Source organism: Microtus oregoni, unplaced genomic scaffold (genome assembly GCF_018167655.1).
Source record: "Microtus oregoni isolate MIOR12 unplaced genomic scaffold, Mior012 000000F_ref0000247, whole genome shotgun sequence".
NCBI lineage: Eukaryota > Metazoa > Chordata > Mammalia > Rodentia > Cricetidae > Microtus > Microtus oregoni.
Window position 1 is genome coordinate 85,931,444 of NW_024543059.1, and position 19,636 is coordinate 85,951,079.

The following is a 19,636-nucleotide window of genomic DNA, read 5'->3' on the forward strand; positions in this document are numbered from 1 at the left end:
ATGACTGCTGCTAGGCATGGTGGAGGAGAGAGTTTACTACAGATATGCGGGAGAGCACAGCCAGAGGCAGGGACATCTGGAAGCATCCAGAGTGGGCATGACCAGACTGAGCTGGGCCATGTGGGAGATGGGGAGGGGAAAGGAGAGAGGAGGTAAGATGAGGCAGGGGGGAGAAGAAAAGAGGCAAGGGGAGCCAGGTGCAACAGTCAGGACGCCAAAGGTCCAAAAGGGAAGGGGCGGGTAACCAAAATGTCTGGATTGATTATATAGGGAAGAGCCTCTGGGGGAAGGGCAGTTCAGTCCCTGGGCTGGAGAGTTCAGGGTAGAGGGTGGGGTATGCCTGCCATCCACACCCTTTAACAGGTAGGAAATGAGGGATGCTGGGAGAACCTGGCAGCCACGTCCAGCTTTGATGTTAAATAGGCACCTCAGCTGTTTGTCCAGGGTTTGAAACTTAACACCTGATCTGCACAAGGTTCTAGATTCTGTTCTTGGTACTAAGGGGGAAAAAAGAAAAGGAAACAAATAAGAATTTTAAAACGCCTTTAATCCCAGCACTTAGGAGGCAGATGCCAGTGGATCTCTGTGAGCTCAAGGCCAGCCTGGTCTACTAAGTGAGTTCCAGGACAGTGAGGCCTGTTACACAGAGAAATCCTGCCTCAAAAAGCAAAATAAATAAATAAATAAAAATAATAAAAATTAAAATACCCAACTAAGCACCAAAATGTTAGTCATAATAATGATGATCAAGAAATGAAATGGATAGAAAAAAATCTTTGCTAATAAATCAAGGGTGAGAAGATTGTGTCTCATACCACTTGCAGCCATGTTGCCAACTCTATTTTAGAATTTGCTGGCTATAAGTGTGCCCTATAGACATAGAAATTCTGACAGGAGAATAAGAAAATTGATTTTCTTATTTAGTATGATTTTAGCAATCTTTCTTCAGCTTGCTGACTTGGCAGAACAATAAATAAAAATGGAGAGGTAAGTGGAAATAAGCCAAGTTTCCATAAACTGATATATAGTGTCCCAGGCTTTTTCTTTTTGGGCAACCAATCAGCTCCCAAATCATGACAAAGAGACTTATTATTAGTTTTAAATGCTTGGCCATAGCTTATGCTTTTTTTTCTGGCTAGCTCTTTTTCTTTAATTTAAATTAACCTGTTTCTCTTCATCTACAATTTGCCTTGGGCTTTTTACCTTTTCTTTCCGAAATACTTCTATTCCATCTAGCTGGCTGGCCCCTGGTATCTCCTCCTTTCTCCCTTGTTCTCCACTCATTCTCTAGTTCTCTCTTTTTGTGAGCCTAGATTTCTCCTCCTACATATTCTCTCTGCCTGCCAGCCCCACCTATCCCTCTCCTTCCTAGCTAATGGTTGCTCAGCTTTTTTATTAGCCCAGTCAGGTGTCTTAGACAAGAAAGGAGAAACAAATGCAACCTATTTTTATATAATTAAACAAATACAGCATGAACAAATGTAGCACACGTTTATACAGTTAAAGGAACACTCTGCAGCATAAACAAATGCCTAAAGTCATGCTCCACAACAAGCTAGTCTCCACAAACACTTGATGCCTGTATTTCCTTTAAGCACACTAGACATTTAGTATTCATCTAATGCATTACCTACCAGTTAGTAGCTGACCAATCAAACGCACTTTTAAAAAGTGAAAAATTACTCATATGCCAACAAGTTTTTGGAATCTTTCAAAACAGCTCATTTGGCTACCTTTGGTCCTGAGATCGGATGGCTGGTGTTTTTGGCAGATACTACAGGAGGGAAAGCATTCTGGAATGCAAACGCAGAAGAGACAGGATAGCCAATTCCACAGCTTGGGTAATTTAGTCTATTATCAACCTAAAAACCAAAATAAAAAATGATTGGAGATTAGAAATATACCTAAATTATAATCTGAAATATGCTGACCTAAAAGGCAAAGTGTCTGCTAGTAATAATTACTAGTTAATAGCAGTATCTCAGAGGCCAATTTTCTCAAAAAGTCACCACAAAATGGTGCTTTTAAATAACCAAAGGCTAGAACTTCTTGGTCCATCAGGAGGGCCTTCCAGACTAGCTATGTAAGTATGGGTCAAAGAACCTCCTGGGTTTACCACTGAATGGCGTTAACACAAAGCCTGCCAAGGCATGTCCTTTATCTAGTCCGACTACAGAGAAGGTGGAAGTGTGAGGACTCATCAACAGTCATAAAATAATTTTGTCAGACAGAATAAAAACAAGACTACTGTCTTTTAGCAGAAAAACTGAAACAAATGTGTGATTCTACTAATTTTAGTATCTTGTCATGAGAACAGTTTCTTAAAAGAGGCCACTTGAGCGCCTCTAACACCAGTGGCAGGACTATAACCCCTTACAGTTATTTAACAGCACTCATTGAAGAGTCAAATTTTCTAAGCTTATAATTTAGCCCTAACCACTTCTTTTTGTATCCCTTTCCAACTGAGCAGCAGTCTTTTCCAAGCTTTCCACAATGTAGTACAGTTTGAGAGTAGATTAAAAACTCAATTAGACATCTAAATTTAACAATAAGTGGCAATCCCTCATAGCCAGCAATATCCCTCTGGTGTACAGCTGGGGTAACTGTTCTATGTGATGGGGCCTGCAATAAGCGATCATAGAGCCTCAGCAAGTGTCGGAGAAAGTGGGACTTTACCATGGACTGCTAGCAAACTGCTAGGGAGTAGAAAAAAGGTGGCCGAGACTCTACTTATGTCTTACTGATTAAGGCAGGGGAGTGTATTAAGGCCGAACTGTTAGTGGTCAGAGAAGCCACAACTACAAACGTCAACCAGGACAGAAAGCTGTCTGGCCCTTTCTGTAGCCTAGCAGACTTTTGTCTGTGTTCAGATATGATTGAAGAGTGCTCTTGCTTTTGTGTTGATTCATCAACAGACCACATCTGATGATGATATTCTTTGTAATTGTTATGTTCAAGAGGAAAGCCTAGGTCTTTAACCATAATAAGCAAGCGCTTATTAGCCTTGCCGTCTCTTAACACCAGGCCACCTCCGGGATCTAAAGAGCTGGCTTTCTTCTTCCTCCCATTCCTTGTGAGGCAAAGACAAAAAATGTCTCTCATGATAAAATAAGTCTATGTTAATATGGCTGCCTCCCCACTTTGTTTACTGACCAAATCAATGTAGGCTTTTCTCCACAGTAGTTCCAAACCTGAGCTTGATTCTTAACAATCTCTCTATCTGTGTGTTCATGTGTATTTAGTTTCAGTACTTAATAATTATTTCTATAGAAAAGACTTATAAAGTGTGCCCTTTACACATACTTGATATAGGTATGAATAATTTGCATTGGTATGGATTTTAAGGTCAATTTTATTATATGTATATGTATTTCTGATCTTGAGTAAGGTGTTGTGATTGTGTAGTTCATTTTTAAAATGTAATGTATAATTAAGAAATATAGGTTGTTAATGGATAATCATCGATAATAGTAAAGCTTGTAGTCATGTTGTTAGATTTTCTAGATATATAGAGATATATTTCAGAAAGGCATTCTTCATATCTCTCAAAGGCTGCAGAATATGGTATTTAAAATATTTTAATAACTTAGGACTTTTCATGACAATAAGACATGTCTGCTCCTAGCGGCACCAAGCTACTTCAAGAGGAAGATGGACATCGAAGAGGATCCTTATGGAGTTTGATAGCCATTTGGGCAAGAAACTGCTCTTGCCTGGACTGTTGCATAAAATGGACACAGAGAACCCACAGAGAGAGGACTGCTGAACTTGCCTAAAGGTGAGATGGTCTTTCGGGGTTCCTGACTCATGAAAGAGTCTGCGAGACATTCTGCAGGACACAGCAGATAGTGACTGAACTGTCTTTGGAATTTCCTGCTTGATGAAAATGTCTGCTGATTACTATGGGCCTGAAGGCTGAAGATGGATGCCCCAACGGTACAAAAGAACTTTGGGTGACTGTCCAGGCAGTGAGATGTCTCTGTCATTTCTAGAGTTTTCTTATTTCTTGTTTACTTAGGTAGTATTATATCCTTCTGGAGTCTTTGATGGAGTTGAAGAATGAATAGATATAGTTTTCCTTAGTTATGATAAAAGATAAAATAGATATAAATATTGTAACTGTGATTCTTGCTTAATAACTGTTTTGCTATATGTAATTTTACTATGTTAAAGTTAAAGCTTTCCTTTTTTTTTGTTTAAACAGAAAAAGGGGAAGTGATGTGGGAGTGTCATATATCAATCTGTTGATTTCATTGGTTAAGCAATAAAGAAACTGCTTGGCCCTCATAGGTTAAAACATAGGTGGGAGGAGTAAACAGAACAGAATGCTGGGAGAGAGAAGCTGAGTCAAGGAGTCGCCATGATTCTCCTACCGGACACAGACGCAGGTTAAGATCTTCCCTGGTAAGACACCCCGTGGTGTTACAGGGATATTAGAAATGGGTTAGATCGATATGTAAGAGCTAGCCAATAAGAGGCTGGAACTAATGGGCCAAGCGGTGTTTAAAAGAATACAGTTTCCGTGTAATTATTTCGGGGCATAAACTAGCCATGCAGGCGGCCGGGGTGCTGGGGACGCAGCCCCGCTGCCCTTATTTCAACACATACTAACATATAAGTACACACACACACACAGTCACCCTATTTACAAACACAGAGGCATGAAATACAGTCTCTGATTAAAATCATGCGTGTGTAAACTGCACCTCCTGGGAAGGAGCTGCGGGACTCCAGCAGCGTCACTCACGTCATCTGACTCTTACCACATTCAGGCCAGGAGAAACCCCACTTCTGATGGTGGTGCTGCTACAACGTGCAGGTGGAGTGGTAGAGGGTCCCAGTGTGTCTTGTTTTCTTACCAGCTGGTTTTCATTTAGTTCTTTGTTTAGCCACGTGATTACTTAAATAGGAGAACAAAAAGCAGAACAGAATTTCATTTTAGATTTTATTCTTTTGAATAATTTAACGTAATTAAATGATAATTAGGCCTTTCCTCCCTTTGGTTTTTTCACACAGGTTTCAACCACGCAGGCCAAGTTAATGCTCTTTCTGCCTCAGTCTCTCACGGGCTCAGATTCTAAGTGTCCAAGACCACACCAACTATCAGTAGTTTTTGCAATCCTACAGCTGCTTTACACCAGTCACACAACATAAACTTGGGTACATGTTTGTAGTTAAAGATGCCTTTTTTAACAACCAGCACATGAGAATTCTTATTGCTTTCCAAAGCATATACTTCTACAACTCAAAGTCTGAATGTTTTTGCTTTTAGAACAGTATCTTATTCTATGCCTGATGCCTAGTTCTTAGAACTGAGAAAAGGTTCAATGACAGTTAAATCTTGCTAGGCATGGTGTCACATGCCTTAATCCCAGCACACTCAGGAGGCAAGAAACAGACAGAGCTACACAGAAAGCCCCTTTCTATAAAACAAAATAAAGCAAACTTAAAGCAATATATGCTTTAATATATTTAAGCAAACTATATGCAATAATTTCATTTATCTGCACTTTTACTAATTCAGATAAAAATTTCAAGTTAGCAATGAGGCAAAAAGCCTCATTTACAGAAAAATATAACTTACACTTTTCATTATTTTTTAAAAGTTGTTTACTTTCTTCAAGTTTCTGAACTGTAGTTTCTAATTGCTCTTGCAATTTGCATACCTGAAATATATCAATCACAAGTCAATAAAAGTTACAGACTAAAGAAATGTATTATACTACTAATTACATAACTGACAACTACTGAAACCACTAAATTAAGTTGGGCGGTGGTGGCGCACACCTTTAATCACAACACTCAGGAGGATAGGCAGGCGGATCCTGAATTTGAGACCAGCCTCGTCCTCAGAGCGAGTTCCAGAACATCCAGGACTACACAGAGAAACTGTCTCAAAAGACAAATATCCACTAAATGAAAAAAAAGATTCAACTATGTAATTAAATATCTAAACATTAAAATAGGAGAATATATACCCAATTACCTATCCAATCTGTATATATGAGAAGCAAGTTTTAGATTATTGATTACTAACACTGCAAACTAAAATGAGTTATTAACATCTACCTACTCTAGTGGGCTTTTGTTTAACAACAACAACAACAAAAAAAAAGGCTAAAGCAACTGTCTTCATACAACCAAGCTGAAGTTTTACCATCTATGGGGGAAGTTCACTAACTCTCTATGCAAAGCAGGCACAACCCAGAGGCAGGAGACAGTGACCACCTCTTGCTCTTTGGCTCGAAGAGACTGCCCGGCATCCTGCAACTCCTTTCGCTCCTTCTGTAGCATCTCTTCCTTCTCAGCCAATAGTTTTTCTTGCTGAATAGTAACTGTATTCTTCAGTTTCAATTTACCCATGAGAGTTTTAAGATCCCCTTGTAACTTCTTGATAATTTCATTTGCCTACAAGAGAGCCTCATATGAATATATTTATGCAAGTCAATGAAATATTAACATTCTGCTAAATATTTCAAAGCGAACCTTCAGAAGTTCTGCTGATAATGATTTTATTGTAGCTTCAAGTTTTCCCAGTTGGACCTGATTTTTCTCACCATTTTCTTCTAAAGCCACCTGATATAAAAAACAAAACACAAGTAAGGCATTGTATTGATTTAGGGAAAGCATCACTAGTAAATGTGATCGATTTATTTTTAAATTTTTACAAAAGACCTTTTGTTCTTGGATTGTATCGAATGCTTCTTTTGTTCTCAGAACAAGCTGGTCTTTATCTTTGATTTCCTGTTCTAAAACTGCCACTTTTGTTTGTAGCTGGTTAATATGCTTTTCTTTCTCATGGCATTCAGCATCCAGAGTACAATTCTCTCTTCTCAGAGAAAGGACCTCTTGCTTAGCCCGCTGCAGCTCCTGGGGTGGTTAGGAAAAGAAATTATTACACACTTAAAAGGAAAATAAGTCAATTGGTTATTTAAAACTAAGGTATCTTGCTTGGGGTCAGAAAGATGATTCAATGGATAATAAAAGCACTGGCTGCCCTTCCAGATGCAGGTTCAATTCCCAGCAACCACAAGGCAGCTCACAACTGTTTCTAACTGTTGAGTCTCAGGAAATCTGATGCCCTCTTCTGGCCTCCGCCAGGTACATACATGGTGAAAAGACATACATACAGGCTAAAAGGCTAAACATCCATACACATAAAAATAAACAAAAATTTTAAAAAGCAAACAAATTACTCATTACCTTAAAAAAAAAAAAAAACCCTTGCCGGGCGGTGGTGACACACACCTTTAATCCCAGCACTCGGGAGGCAGAGGCAGGCGGATCTCTGTGAGTTCGAGGACAGCCTGGTCTACAAGAGCTAGTTCCAGGACAGGCTCCAAAGCCACAGAGAAACCCTGTCTCGAAAAACCAAAAAAAAAAAAAAAAAAAAAAAAAAAAACCTTTCTGCTGAGTAGTGTTGGTGTATACCTTTAATCTTAGCACTTGGGAGGCAAAGGCAGGCAGATCTCTGTAATTTGGAGGCCAGCAAGTTCCTGGACAGTCAGAGCTATTACACAGAAAAACCCTGTACTGAAAAACAAAAACAAACAAATGATGGAGGAAGGTCATTGGCTAATAAAGGAACTGCCTTGGCCCATTTTATTGGTTAGAAGATAGGTGGGAGGAGTAAACAGAACAGAACGCTGGGAGGAAGAGGAAGTGAGCTCAGACTCCACAGCTCTCCTCTCGGGAGCAGATGCCTGAGAGAGACGCCATGCCCCGCTCCCGGGCAGACACACGCCATGAAGCAAGCCGCCAGGTTAGACATGCTGAACCTTTCCCGGTAAGACCGGTGCTCACAGATTATTAGAGATGGGTTGTTCGGGATAACAGAATTAGTCAGTAAGGGCTAGGGCTAAAGGGCCAAGCAGTGTTTAAATGAATACAGTTTGTGTGTTGTTATTTCGGAGCATAAGCTAGCCAGGCTGCCGGGGTGCTGGGGATGCAGCCCCACCACTCATATTACTACAAACAAACAAAATCAAACTTTCCAAGATGTCTTAAACACCCAAAGACAGGGGCAGTGTGACTATCTTCACAGTACTCAGAGGCTGAGGCAGAGTTAGTATAACCTCGAGACTAGCCTGGGCTACATAAATCTTATCTTTGGCAAAAGAGCAGTCTTTAGTAATTTTGAGTTTCTAGTATGTTTTTTAAAAGCCACGAAAATCTCTCCAGTGGTGTATGTAATTTATAGATTTAGATACAACTTTAAAATATACTTCGAGTTCAATTATACCAAGGAGAAAACAAAGCAATTCTAATTTATGAAAAAAATTACAGGCTGGAGAGATGGTGCAGTGGTTAAGAGCACTGGCTGCTCTTCCAGAGGACCTGAGTTCAATTCCCAGCACCCACATGGTGGCTCACAGTCATCTGTAATGAGACTGGGTGCTCTCTTCAGGCCTACAGGCATACATGCAGGCAGATCACTGTATACATAATAAATAAATCTTTTTAAAAAATTACAACTACTTTTTATTTTTTTTATGTGTATGTCTTGCTGCATGTATTCATGTGCACCACATTTATGCCTGGTGAAGGTCAGATTTGGAACTGTAGTTATGGATGGCCATAAGCCACCATGTAGGTGTTAGGAATCAAACCTGGGTCCTCTGCAAGAGCACCAAGTACTCTTAAATGCTGAGCCATCTCTCTAGCCCAGCCCCATCCTGTGTAATTTATTATCTATTTTTTATAATATATTAAAATTTCTGAATTTCTCTTTGGATTATATTTAAAGCAAGAAAAAAATCAAATAGTAACTGTTAATTAAAAATAGATTTTGAAAAAATCTAGAATAAATCACTTCTCAAAAAGATAATAGCAACCCATATGTAACTAAGTCCTAAGTAATATCTAGGGAATTATTTTAACAAAAATGTTTAATTTTATAATGAACAACGATGGTTTCTGGAGCAAATCTAGATATCAGATAGACTTGACTTCAAATCGCAACACATGTACAAGGCAAGTGCGCAAATACTTTTATAAACTTTCTTGACATGTGTGCACTCAGTTTTAAACACACATGCACATACAAATAAATGAAATTTTAAACAATCTCTAATGCAGGTTCCTGGGAAGGAGCTGACATAAGATCACCCTTCAGATAGTCTTTATTGGGAAACAAGGTCCTGACGAGCCTGAAAAGGGAGAGAACACACAAGTCTGAGGGGAGCTAGGCTGGGACAGGTACAGCAGGATAGGGGCCTTGACAGGAGACAGACCCTTTATTCTCAAGAACAATGCAGGTCCTGACTCTTAATGATTCTCAAGGGGTGAGCAAACTGCAGACCATATGACCTAGTCTGATCTGGCCTCTGGGCCAGGGTGCATGAAAGCAGGAACTAGGGAGGACCATGAATTTCTCTTACAGCAACAAGTGGGAGCGGGTGCAAGACACAGCCCAGAAAGCTTATCTATTCTGTCCCACAGACAGAGCAGCAGGGGTTCATGGCATGATGGCTGTGAGAAAAAGCCCTGTCATCTAACATAAATCCCCCAAGGACTTCAAAGCCCTTATGTAAAATGCTGAGCATATTGGCTGGACACAGTAAATATCCAATGATAATCACTTTAGGGCATTAATGCCTACAATGTTTAACGTCACATAATTATGAAACCGAGCATTCAGAGATAACAAAGTTCCTCAGGCAGGAGTTCTACTTTGCAAGTGTTCTGGCTTCATCTCCCGCTGAAGGCACTACATGGAGAGGTTCTGGAAACACGAAAGTGGGGCTTACCACAGCAAGTTAAGTTGCAGCGACTATGTCCTCAGAGCTGTATTGTGTCATGCCCCTGTACTGTTACAGTTCCCTACCCACTTCCTGTCTACTAGGAAAAGAACAGCCTCTTTACCACATTGCATCAAGTTCAAAGTACAACCAGAATGAAGCCTCTGAAATGCTGAGCCAAAACAATCCCCCCTGAAGTTGCTGATATCAGTATTCTATCACTGATCCAAAGATAACACAATGAGGTTATATAAAAATCAACATAATTAAGATTGTTCATAAACTGGCCCATTTGGGGGTTTAGACAGTATTATTATGAAGCCATTAGCCACCCAAGGTACCAAGCCTGAAGTCAGGCTTTATTCTGAGCACTAGAGAGGCTGAGGCAGTTGGATCTGAGTTCAAGGACAGTCAAGGACACAGAGAAACACTATCTCAAACAAACAAACAAACAAACAAAAAATCAGCCAACAGTGGTGCTCGCCTATAGTCCAGCCTCTAAGAAAGGTAAAGTCAGGTACTAGACTAAGCTCAGGAGTCTGACACCAACCTGGAGAACACAGAAAACCCTGTCTTAAAAAAAAAAGAAAAAAAAATCTGAAAATAACTTCGACTAATGTTAAGTAGCAACTATCATTAGTGCCAAGGCATCCAACAAATGTGCTGTGGCAAGCACCAACACTGTTTAACCTTCTTGATGTGTAGGGTATGAAGCTCACTGTAGAGCACTTGCCAAGCATGCAGGAAGCCCTGGTTAAATCTCAGCAGAGCAAAAACATACATTCCTGGGTGCAGAAGGAGACAGGCAAATAACAAATGGGTTATAGTCCTCTTCCTTCCCCTTGTTGGCTGTAGGATCTGAAGCAAATAACAATAAAAGTCTGCAGTGCAGCCCAATTATCTCTACAATGAGGATAATAGCACCTACATATGGGGTTAATTTCTGCAGGTCACTTCCACAGTGTCTGTCATTACCCTGCACATGCTCAGTAAGCATTAGCTATTGTCTAGCAGTAGAACGCTCAGTGGTCATTCAACTTCACCATAGCCCTGTTGAGACATGGACACTGCACTAATATTAGAAGATACACTGAAAGAATCTGGGAGATGCCCTTTTATTTAATATTTATTCAAACAGCAAACTAAAACACCCAGTTTATCTCAGTTCCTTCTTGAATTAGCACTTTTATCGCATCTGCTATCCCTATTTTCTCTACATTGAGATGAGTATGGCAGGGCCAAGAGATCTCTGCAGAGCACCCAGGGAGCACACCTGCTCAGCAGTAGGTGCAAAGTGAAAGCAAGGACTCCACCTCAGCAGTCCCTAAGTGGGATAGGAAGCAGCCAGCACTCTACCTCTTCCACACCAGCAAGTTTCGCTTTCACTTCTCTGACAGTGGCATCTCCTTTATACTTCTTCTCAGTGAGGTCTTTATTAGCTGCCTCTAATTCAGACAATCTGTTTTGAAGCTGGTGGATATTTCGTTGATGGAGGGCTTCCAGCTCCTTTTTCTGTTGCTCATGCTGCTGCTGGTACTGAACCTGTGCCTATTATAGAATGATATGTCAAAGAAGAAAGAACAGAAACAAAATTAGGAAAAAAAAAATCAAAAGAAAAATAGTCATAATTTCTTCCTCATTTTCAGATGTCCCTGCTTAGAAAAAGTCAGTTTCAATTACAGATATCATGAAAGAAAGTAAGGCAAACAAAGGTATATTTAACACTATTGTCCTGTTTGTAATTCCCCCGACACTCAAGAGGTATAAACCCGAGGAGCAGAGCTACAGTCATTCGCTGCTACACAGCAAATCAAGACCATGTAGCTTGGACTACACGAGACTCTAAAAAAACAGAGTAACCAGAATGGTGGAGGCAGAGTAGATAGTCTCACTTTTATAGAGTAAAAATATATAAAACCCCCAGTCACACATATTGTTTAATAAGAATGTAGATGAAAGAAAAGGTGGGACCGAGGTGTGGTGGTACACACATTTAATTCTGCACTCAGAAGGTAATGGCAAGTGAATCTCTGTGAGCTCCAGGAGAGTCAGGTTCCCCAGAGAGACAGAGAGAGGATGCATTGACACTGCTGTAGCCGTCTGCACTAGTGAGTGCATCTCTGTCATTCAGAACGCATCCTTTGACTGTCATTTACCTTACGGCTCATTCCTGTACCATGTGTTTTATCTGTATTGTGATGTAGACTTTTCTTGCTATTATTCCCTAAACAACACTGTACAACAACTGTTTACATGGCATATACATTATACTAGACATTATAAGTAATCTAGAGATGATCCCAAGTATAGCTAAGCACAAGTTATATATATAATAGCACGCCACTTTATAAAAGGGACTTTTGAGCTTCTGTATTTTATTTATATATATATATATATATATATATATATATATATATATATATAAAATTTCAGACCCTTATAGATACTGAATGACACCTGTACCTAACAAAAAATTCATGTTTAGGATATACAAATAATTCCTAAAAATAAGTAAGAAACAGAAGGCCCGACCTCCCCAGGAGCAGCCAGTAGGCCCAACAGGGAGCACCAAGCAACCTCTGGCATGACCTGAACCTTGGCCCCAACTCCACCACAAGGAGCAACCATCTTAGACTTGGACTCACTGGCACCTGGAGGAGTGACCACTAGAGACACAGCCCCAACTACATGACTTGGAGGAAAAGATGGGTAGACAAGAAGGTAAAAGCACATGCAACAACACAAAGAACAACATGACACCTCCAAAAAATAGTGATTCTACAACAGCAAGACTTGAACACCACAACACTGATGAAGCAAAACAAAATGATCTAAAAAATAACTTTAGGAAAATGTTTGAGGCACTTAAAAGAAGAAATGAAAAATTCCCTCAAAGAATTAGAGAGAAAAAAAATTGGAAGAAATCAACAAATCCCTTAAAGAAAACCAAGAAAAAGCAATCAAACAGGTAAAAGAAACAATTCAGGACCTGAAAACCGAAATAGACAATAAAGAAAACACAAACCGAGGGAGTTCTAGAAATGAAAAATTTGGATAAAAGGTCAGAAACCACAAATGCAAGTATAAACAGCAGAATACAAGAGATGGAAGAGAGAATCTCAGGCCTTGAAGATACAATGAAGGAAACATTCATCGGTCACAGAAAATGTTAAATCAAACAAAAGCTTAACACAAAACATGCAAAAAATATGGGACACCATGAAAAGGCCAAACCTAAGAATAATAGGGACAGAGGAAGGAAAACTCAAAGGCACAGAAAATATACTCAACAAAAATTGCAGAAGAAAACTTTTCTAAAAATAAAAAGGACATGACTATGAAGTTACAAGAAGCCAACAGAACACCAAACAAACTAGACAAAAAAAAGGCGGGGGGAGGGGGGACCTAGCCACATAATAATCAAAACACTAAACATACAGAATAAAGAATATTAAGAGCTGCAAAGGCCAAGTAACGTATAAAGGCAGACCTATCAAAATTGCACCTGACTTCTCAAGGGAAACAAGGAAAGCCAGAAGGTCCCGACCAAACATTATGCAGAGATTAAGAGACCACGATACCCAACAAAACTTTCAATCACCATAAAAGAAGCAAACAAGATATTCCTTGACAAAACCAGATTTAGACAATACCTAACCACAAATCTAGCCCTACACAAAATACTAGAAACTTTGTGTAGAAAGAAAACTCCAACCCAAGGAAGTCAGCTACACCCACAAAAACACAGACAATAGACAATCTCACAGCAGCAAATCCCAAAGAAAAAAAAAGCACACATAATAACATCAACAACAACAAAATAACAGGAACTAGCAATCACCAGTCATCAATATTCCTTAATATAAATGGATTCAACTCACTTATAAAAGACACAGGCTAACAGATTGGATACAAAAACAGAATTCATCCTTCTGCTGCATACAAGATACATACTTTGACCTCAAAAACACCTTAGAATAAGGGGTGGGGAAAAAAAAATCCAATCACATGGACCTAAGAAATAAGCTGGTGTAGTTATCCTAATATCTAACAAAATAGACTTCAAACTAAAATCAATCAAAAGAGACAAAAAAGGACATTTCATATTTTTCACACACAAAAAAATCATCATGAGGAAATCCCAATACTGAACGTGCATGCCCCAAATGCAAGGGCACCCTCATATGTAAAAGAAACTTTACTAAAGCTTAAATCACACATTAAGCCCCACATACTAATAGTGGGAGACTTCAACACTCTACTCTCACAGGTCTGCCAGACAGAAACTTAACAGAGAAATAAGGGAACTAACAGATTTTATGACTTAAATGGACTTAACAGACATCTACAAAACATTCCATTCAAATATATATATATATATACACACACACATACATACACACATAAAACTTCTCAGCACCTCATGGAACCTTCTCAAAAATTGACCACATACTTGGTAACAAAGCAAACCTCAACAAATACAAAAAATTGGAATAACCCCACATACCTTATCAGATCACCATAACTTAAAGTGAGATTTCAACAGCAACACTAATTTCGGAAAGCCCACAAACACATGGAAATTAAACCTGAATCACCAATGGGTCAAGGAAAAAATAAAAAAAGAAATTAAAACTTCCTAAAATTCAATAAAAACGACTTCACAACTTACCCAAACTTATGGGAAACAATGAAAGCAGTGTTAAGAGAAAAATTCATAGCACTAAATGCCTACATAAAGAAGCTGGAAAAATCCTGCACTAACGGGAAAAATCCCGCACTAACGAATTAACAGAACATCTGAAAGCTCTAGAACAAAAAGAATCAAATTCACCAAGAAGGACTAGACAACGGGAAATAACAAAATTGAGGGCTGAAATCGACAAAACAGAAACAAAACAATACGAAGAATTAATGAGACAAAAAGTTGGTTTTTCAAGAAAAATGAACAAAATAGACAAACCTTTACCCAAACTAACCAAAGGGCAGAGAGAGAATAACCAAATTAACAAAACCAGAAATGAAAAGGGGGACATGACAACAGACACAGAGAAAATAGAGAATCATCAGGTCATACTTTAAAACCTGTACTCCACAAAATCAGAAAACGTAAAGGAAATGGACAATTTTCTGGATAAATCAAGAACAGATAAGCAAATTAATAGACCTATAACTGCTAAAGAAATAGAAACAGTCATCAAAAGTCTCCCAACCAAAAAAATCCCAGGGCCAAATGGTATCAGCACAGAATTCTTTTTTTTTTTTTTTCATTTGTAGGCTGGAGAGTAAATGAATAGAACAGTGTTTTCTATCCAGTCATTTTCCCCAGCCAGCTTCAATGTTCCAAAGTTTAATTACCAGAGCAGGGAGGAGACCCTGGGCTGAACTCAACACTTTGGGAATCAGCACAGAATTCTACAAGATTTTAAAAGAAGAACTAATACCAATACTCCTCAAATTGTTTTATATAATAGAAACAGAAGAAACATTGTCAAACTCTTTTTATAAGGCTACAGTTACTCTGATATCCAAACCACACAAAGACACTACTAAGAAAGAGAATTATAGCCCACTCTCACCCATGAACATTGATGCAAAAATACTCAAAAAAAAAAAAAAAAGCAAGCTGGCTAACCGAATCTAAGACCACATTAGAAAAATCATCCGCCATGACCAAGTAGGCTTCATTCCAGAGATGCAGGGATGGTTTAACATATGAAAATCTGTCAATGTAATCCATCAAATAAATAAACTGAAAGGAAAAAAGAAAGTACATGATCATCTCATTAGATGCTGCAAAAGCCTTCGACAAAATACAACATCCCTTCATGATAAAAGTCTTAGAGCAGGGATACAAGGAACATACCTAAACATAATAAAGGCAATATACAGCAAGCTAACAGCCAACATCAAATTAAATGGAAAGAAACTCAAAGTGATCCCAATGAATCATGAACAAGACAAGGTTGTCCACCGTCCATATCTATTCAATATAGTACTTGAGGTTCTAGCAAGAGCCATAAGACAACTAAAGGAGATCACGGGGATGTAAATCAGAAAAGAAGTCAAACTGTCACTATTTGCTGATGATATGATAGTATAAATAAGTGACCCCAAAGATTCTACCAGGGAAATCCTACAACCCATAAACACCTTCAGTAATGCAGCAGGATACAAGATTAACTCAAAAAAATCAGTAGTCCTCCTTTATACAGATGATAAATGGACAAAGAAATCAAAAGAAACATCACCCTACACAATAGCCACAAATAACATAAAATATCTTGGGGTAACTCTAACCAAACAAGTGAAAGACCTGTATGACAAGAACTTTAAGTCTTTGAAGAAAGAAACTGAAGAAAATACATGAAAATGAGATCTCCCATGCTCTACAGTAAGTAGAACTAACAGTAAAAATGGCAATCTTACCAAAAGCAATCTACAGATTCAATGCAATGCTCATCAAAATCCCAGCAAAATTCTTCACAGACATCAAAAAAACGATACTCAACTTCATATGGAGGGAAAAACAAGATAGCCAAAACAATCCTGTACAATAAAGGAACTTCTGGAGGCATCACAATCCCTGACTTCAAACTCTACTATAGAGGTACATTAATGAAAACAGCCTGATAATGACATAAAAACAGACAGGAGGACCAATGGAATCATCTCAAAGACCCGGATATCAATCCACACACCTACGAACAACTGATTTTTGACAAGAAGCTAAAAGTATAAAATGGAAAAAAGAAAGCTTATTCAACAAATAGTGCTGGCATAACTGAATATCAACATGTAGAAAAATGAAAATAGATCCATATCTATCACCATGTACAAAACTCAAGTCCAGATTCTGAGATTCCTGGAGGCAGGACCACCATTTTCAGACTGAGGTTGGGAGTCCTGCCTGAAGCTTGTCAAGTAAAGCACCTCTGACTGGACGGCACAAGGCAATCCCAAAGGAAAAAGAAACCCAAGTTTGGGGATCAGTAGACCAGCAAGAGGTGCAGCTGAACAGCTACGGGCTTCTCCCATAGACCCAGAAACAGCCCTAGGAGGAGATGAGGACTCAAGAGAAGATGTCTCAAGCTTACAAGAGGAAGTGGACCTAAGAGACACACGATAGAGGTCAGAAAACAGTCCTGCAGAAGGAAAGCTAGCAAAAGGAGCTCCACTGAGCTCCAGAGCCTGCATACACCCCAGAGCACAGGAAGTAGTAAGGGCAAAGCCTCCAGTCAGTGTTGGGTGGGGTCAGCCTGAGGCTCTTTCAGTGAAGGGGAAGCAACTGGAACCTCTAGCAGATCCTGAATGTTGGTTCTGGGGCAGTAGCCTGCCTGAGCCTGAGGTACAGGGCTCATGTCTTGACCAGAAACCTCAGCTATGTCCAGGTAGCCTGTGGCAGGCTGCTAGGGGTAGCCAGGATGGGAAACACGTACAAAGCCCTGTACAAAGTCCTTGCCAAAGACATCACTAAAGCAGCACTCTAGAGGCAAAGGCAGGCAGAACTCTGTGAGTTCATGGCCAGCCTGATCTATGTAGTGAGACCCTGTCTCAAAACTAACAAATGAGCATACCTGTGCTCAGGCCAGGGGTGACTTGGTCCTGAACCCCTCAAACAATGATGGCCAGGAGAATGCTGTGGGAGGTGGGGCTACACAAGGAACTGACTTATCCCAGGGTAGGTGGAGTTCAGGACTCAGGGGAACAGGGAGGAAGATGTGTCAAGGGAGGAGTTTAGACTAAGTTGGCATTGGAGGACTGCTTTCTCTATTGGCTATGGCTTGGTGCCTTACTCTACACAGATCTCCTTGGAAGAAGATGGACATTCAGAGGAGCTACCCTGGACAAGGGGTTGGAATCCCTTGGGCTCACAGGACAAGAGGGGACATTTTCCCAAACAACAACTTTTGGACTTTGGCTGGGGCCTCACCAAAGAGCCCTGTAACTACTAAGCACCCCTCCCTCTGGGGTGTGCCCTGCCCCTCACTGACTTACACCAAGGAGAGAGGGGAAAAGGGAAGAAAGGAGAGACACTGACTACAGAAGGAAAAGGAAGCAGTAGAGGAGGAGAAAAGCCACATAGGAGTGGGTGACAGAAAAGCCCAGAGAGGTCAGACCTATGGCAACTCTGGGGTCGGAGGACATCAAGAGAGGACAGGGTGAGCATCAGAAAGAGTGCCCCAACACAGAACCCAGGGGCAGGGAGCCAAGGGGGTGAGCTGGCTATGTCCCATGGGACCTACTGGCCATTCGAATTCTCAGGGGGTCGAGCTGGACCTGGGGAACTCGGGGACATGTGTGAGCATGAGGCCTCCATCAAGTCTGGGGAAGAACAGCTTTCTGACCTCTTTGCCATGAAGCCAGCACCTGAAGCCCGAAGCCTTAAGGGCCCAGAAACCCCTTCATTCCCCCACTACCTGCCAGCTGACCCTCAGCCACTTGCATATCTCTCACATACATTTGGCCCAGATAGGAAGGCTTTGGGGCCTGGCATTTACAGTAACCTGGAGAGCTACAACCCCAGGGCCGTGTCTGTGAAGGAGGAGCCTCGTGGGCCAGAGGGCAGCAGAGGTGGCTACAATCCCCTGCAGTACCAAGTGGCACATTGTGGGCAGACAGTGGTGCACCTTTCCCCAACCCTGGCAGCATCTGGGCAGCAACTACACGTCCTCCAGGCAGGCCCCTGTGGCTGCTGCCTCTCCCTGCAGCCCCCTTCTGAAGGCTCCCTCCCCAGCTGGGCCCTCACACAAGGGCAAGAAGGCAGTGTACCGATTACGACATGAACACAACATAGCAGAGCGCAAAAGCCAGGACAAGGCCAAGAGGCGCATTATGGAGACACAGCAAAAGATGCTGGAGTACAATGGATGAAAATGAGCATCTGTGTAGTCTGTGGAGCAGCGCACCCCTTCGTAACCTCTTCTGCCAGATCCCTGAGGCCGCCAGCCTTATCAAGGGCATGGGGGGGGGGGGGCTGCAGCTGAGTCTGCCTGGCAGACTGTGGACACCAAACCCTGCTGGCCCTCACCCTCCTAGGTCCCCAGAGTCCTGAATAGGCCAAGCCTAAAACAGGGATCATGAACAATGGCAGCCAGTAGCTGGGAAGGTCAGGACCTTAACGATTCTGTGGCTGAATAAACTACACTGTGGCTTGAAAAAACAAAACAAAACCCAAAAAACCTCAAGTACAAATGGATCAAAGATCTCAATATAAAATCAACCACACTGAACCTCATAGAAGAGAAAGTGGGAAGTACACTTGAATGTACAGGAGACCACTTCCTAAATAAAACCCCAATAACATAGACACTGAAAACAACAATTAATAAATGGGACCTCCTGAAACTAGAAGCTTCTGTAAAGCAAAAGACACTGTCAACAAGACAAAAAGACAGTCTACAGAATGGGAAAAGTTCTTCACCAACCCCACATCAGACAGAGGACTTATCTCTAAAATATACAGAGAACTCAAGAAACTTGACATCAAAAGGACAAATAATCCAATAAAACTATGGGTACAGACCCAAACAGAAAACTCTCAACAGACAAATCTCAAATGGCTGAAAGATACTTAAGGAAATGTTCAGCATCCTTAGCCATGAGAGAAATGCAAATCAAAACAACTCTGAGATTCCATCTTACATCTGTCATATGACCAAGATCAAAAACAATGATGACAGCTTATGCTGGAGAGGTTGCGGGGTAGGGGAACACTCCTTCATTGCTGGTGGGAATGCAAACTGGTACAGCCCCTTTGGAAATCAGTATGGCAATTTCTCAGAGAATTAGAAAACAACCAGCGATATCACTTTTGGGCATATACCCAAGGATGCTCAATCATACCACAAGAACATGTGCTCAAATATGTTCATAGCAGCATTATTCATAATAGC

The 19,636-nt window shown here is 40.6% G+C and overlaps 1 protein-coding gene, 1 non-coding gene and 1 pseudogene across 3 annotated transcripts in view; 1 reads left to right on the plus strand and 2 right to left on the minus strand.

Moving 5' to 3' along the window:
• The window catches only part of Sass6 (SAS-6 centriolar assembly protein), a 41,879-nt gene that overhangs the window by 6,774 nt on the left and 15,469 nt on the right, over positions 1-19,636 (minus strand). For both annotated transcript variants that reach the window (XM_041650302.1, XM_041650310.1), the window contains exons 8-14: positions 11,097-11,288; positions 6,676-6,870; positions 6,487-6,576; positions 6,229-6,408; positions 5,585-5,666; positions 4,764-4,900; positions 1,734-1,862 (exon numbers count right to left, since the gene is read on the minus strand). In XM_041650302.1, the coding sequence (XP_041506236.1) occupies positions 1,734-1,862; positions 4,764-4,900; positions 5,585-5,666; positions 6,229-6,408; positions 6,487-6,576; positions 6,676-6,870; positions 11,097-11,288 (1,005 nt within the window). The remainder of the gene's footprint in view (positions 1-1,733; positions 1,863-4,763; positions 4,901-5,584; positions 5,667-6,228; positions 6,409-6,486; positions 6,577-6,675; positions 6,871-11,096; positions 11,289-19,636) is intronic.
• Positions 15,010-15,141, minus strand: LOC121454996. Its single transcript, XR_005975402.1, has one exon. It is a non-coding gene; the product is annotated as a small nucleolar RNA SNORA36 family (small nucleolar RNA).
• Positions 17,969-18,795, plus strand: LOC121452319 (annotated as a pseudogene).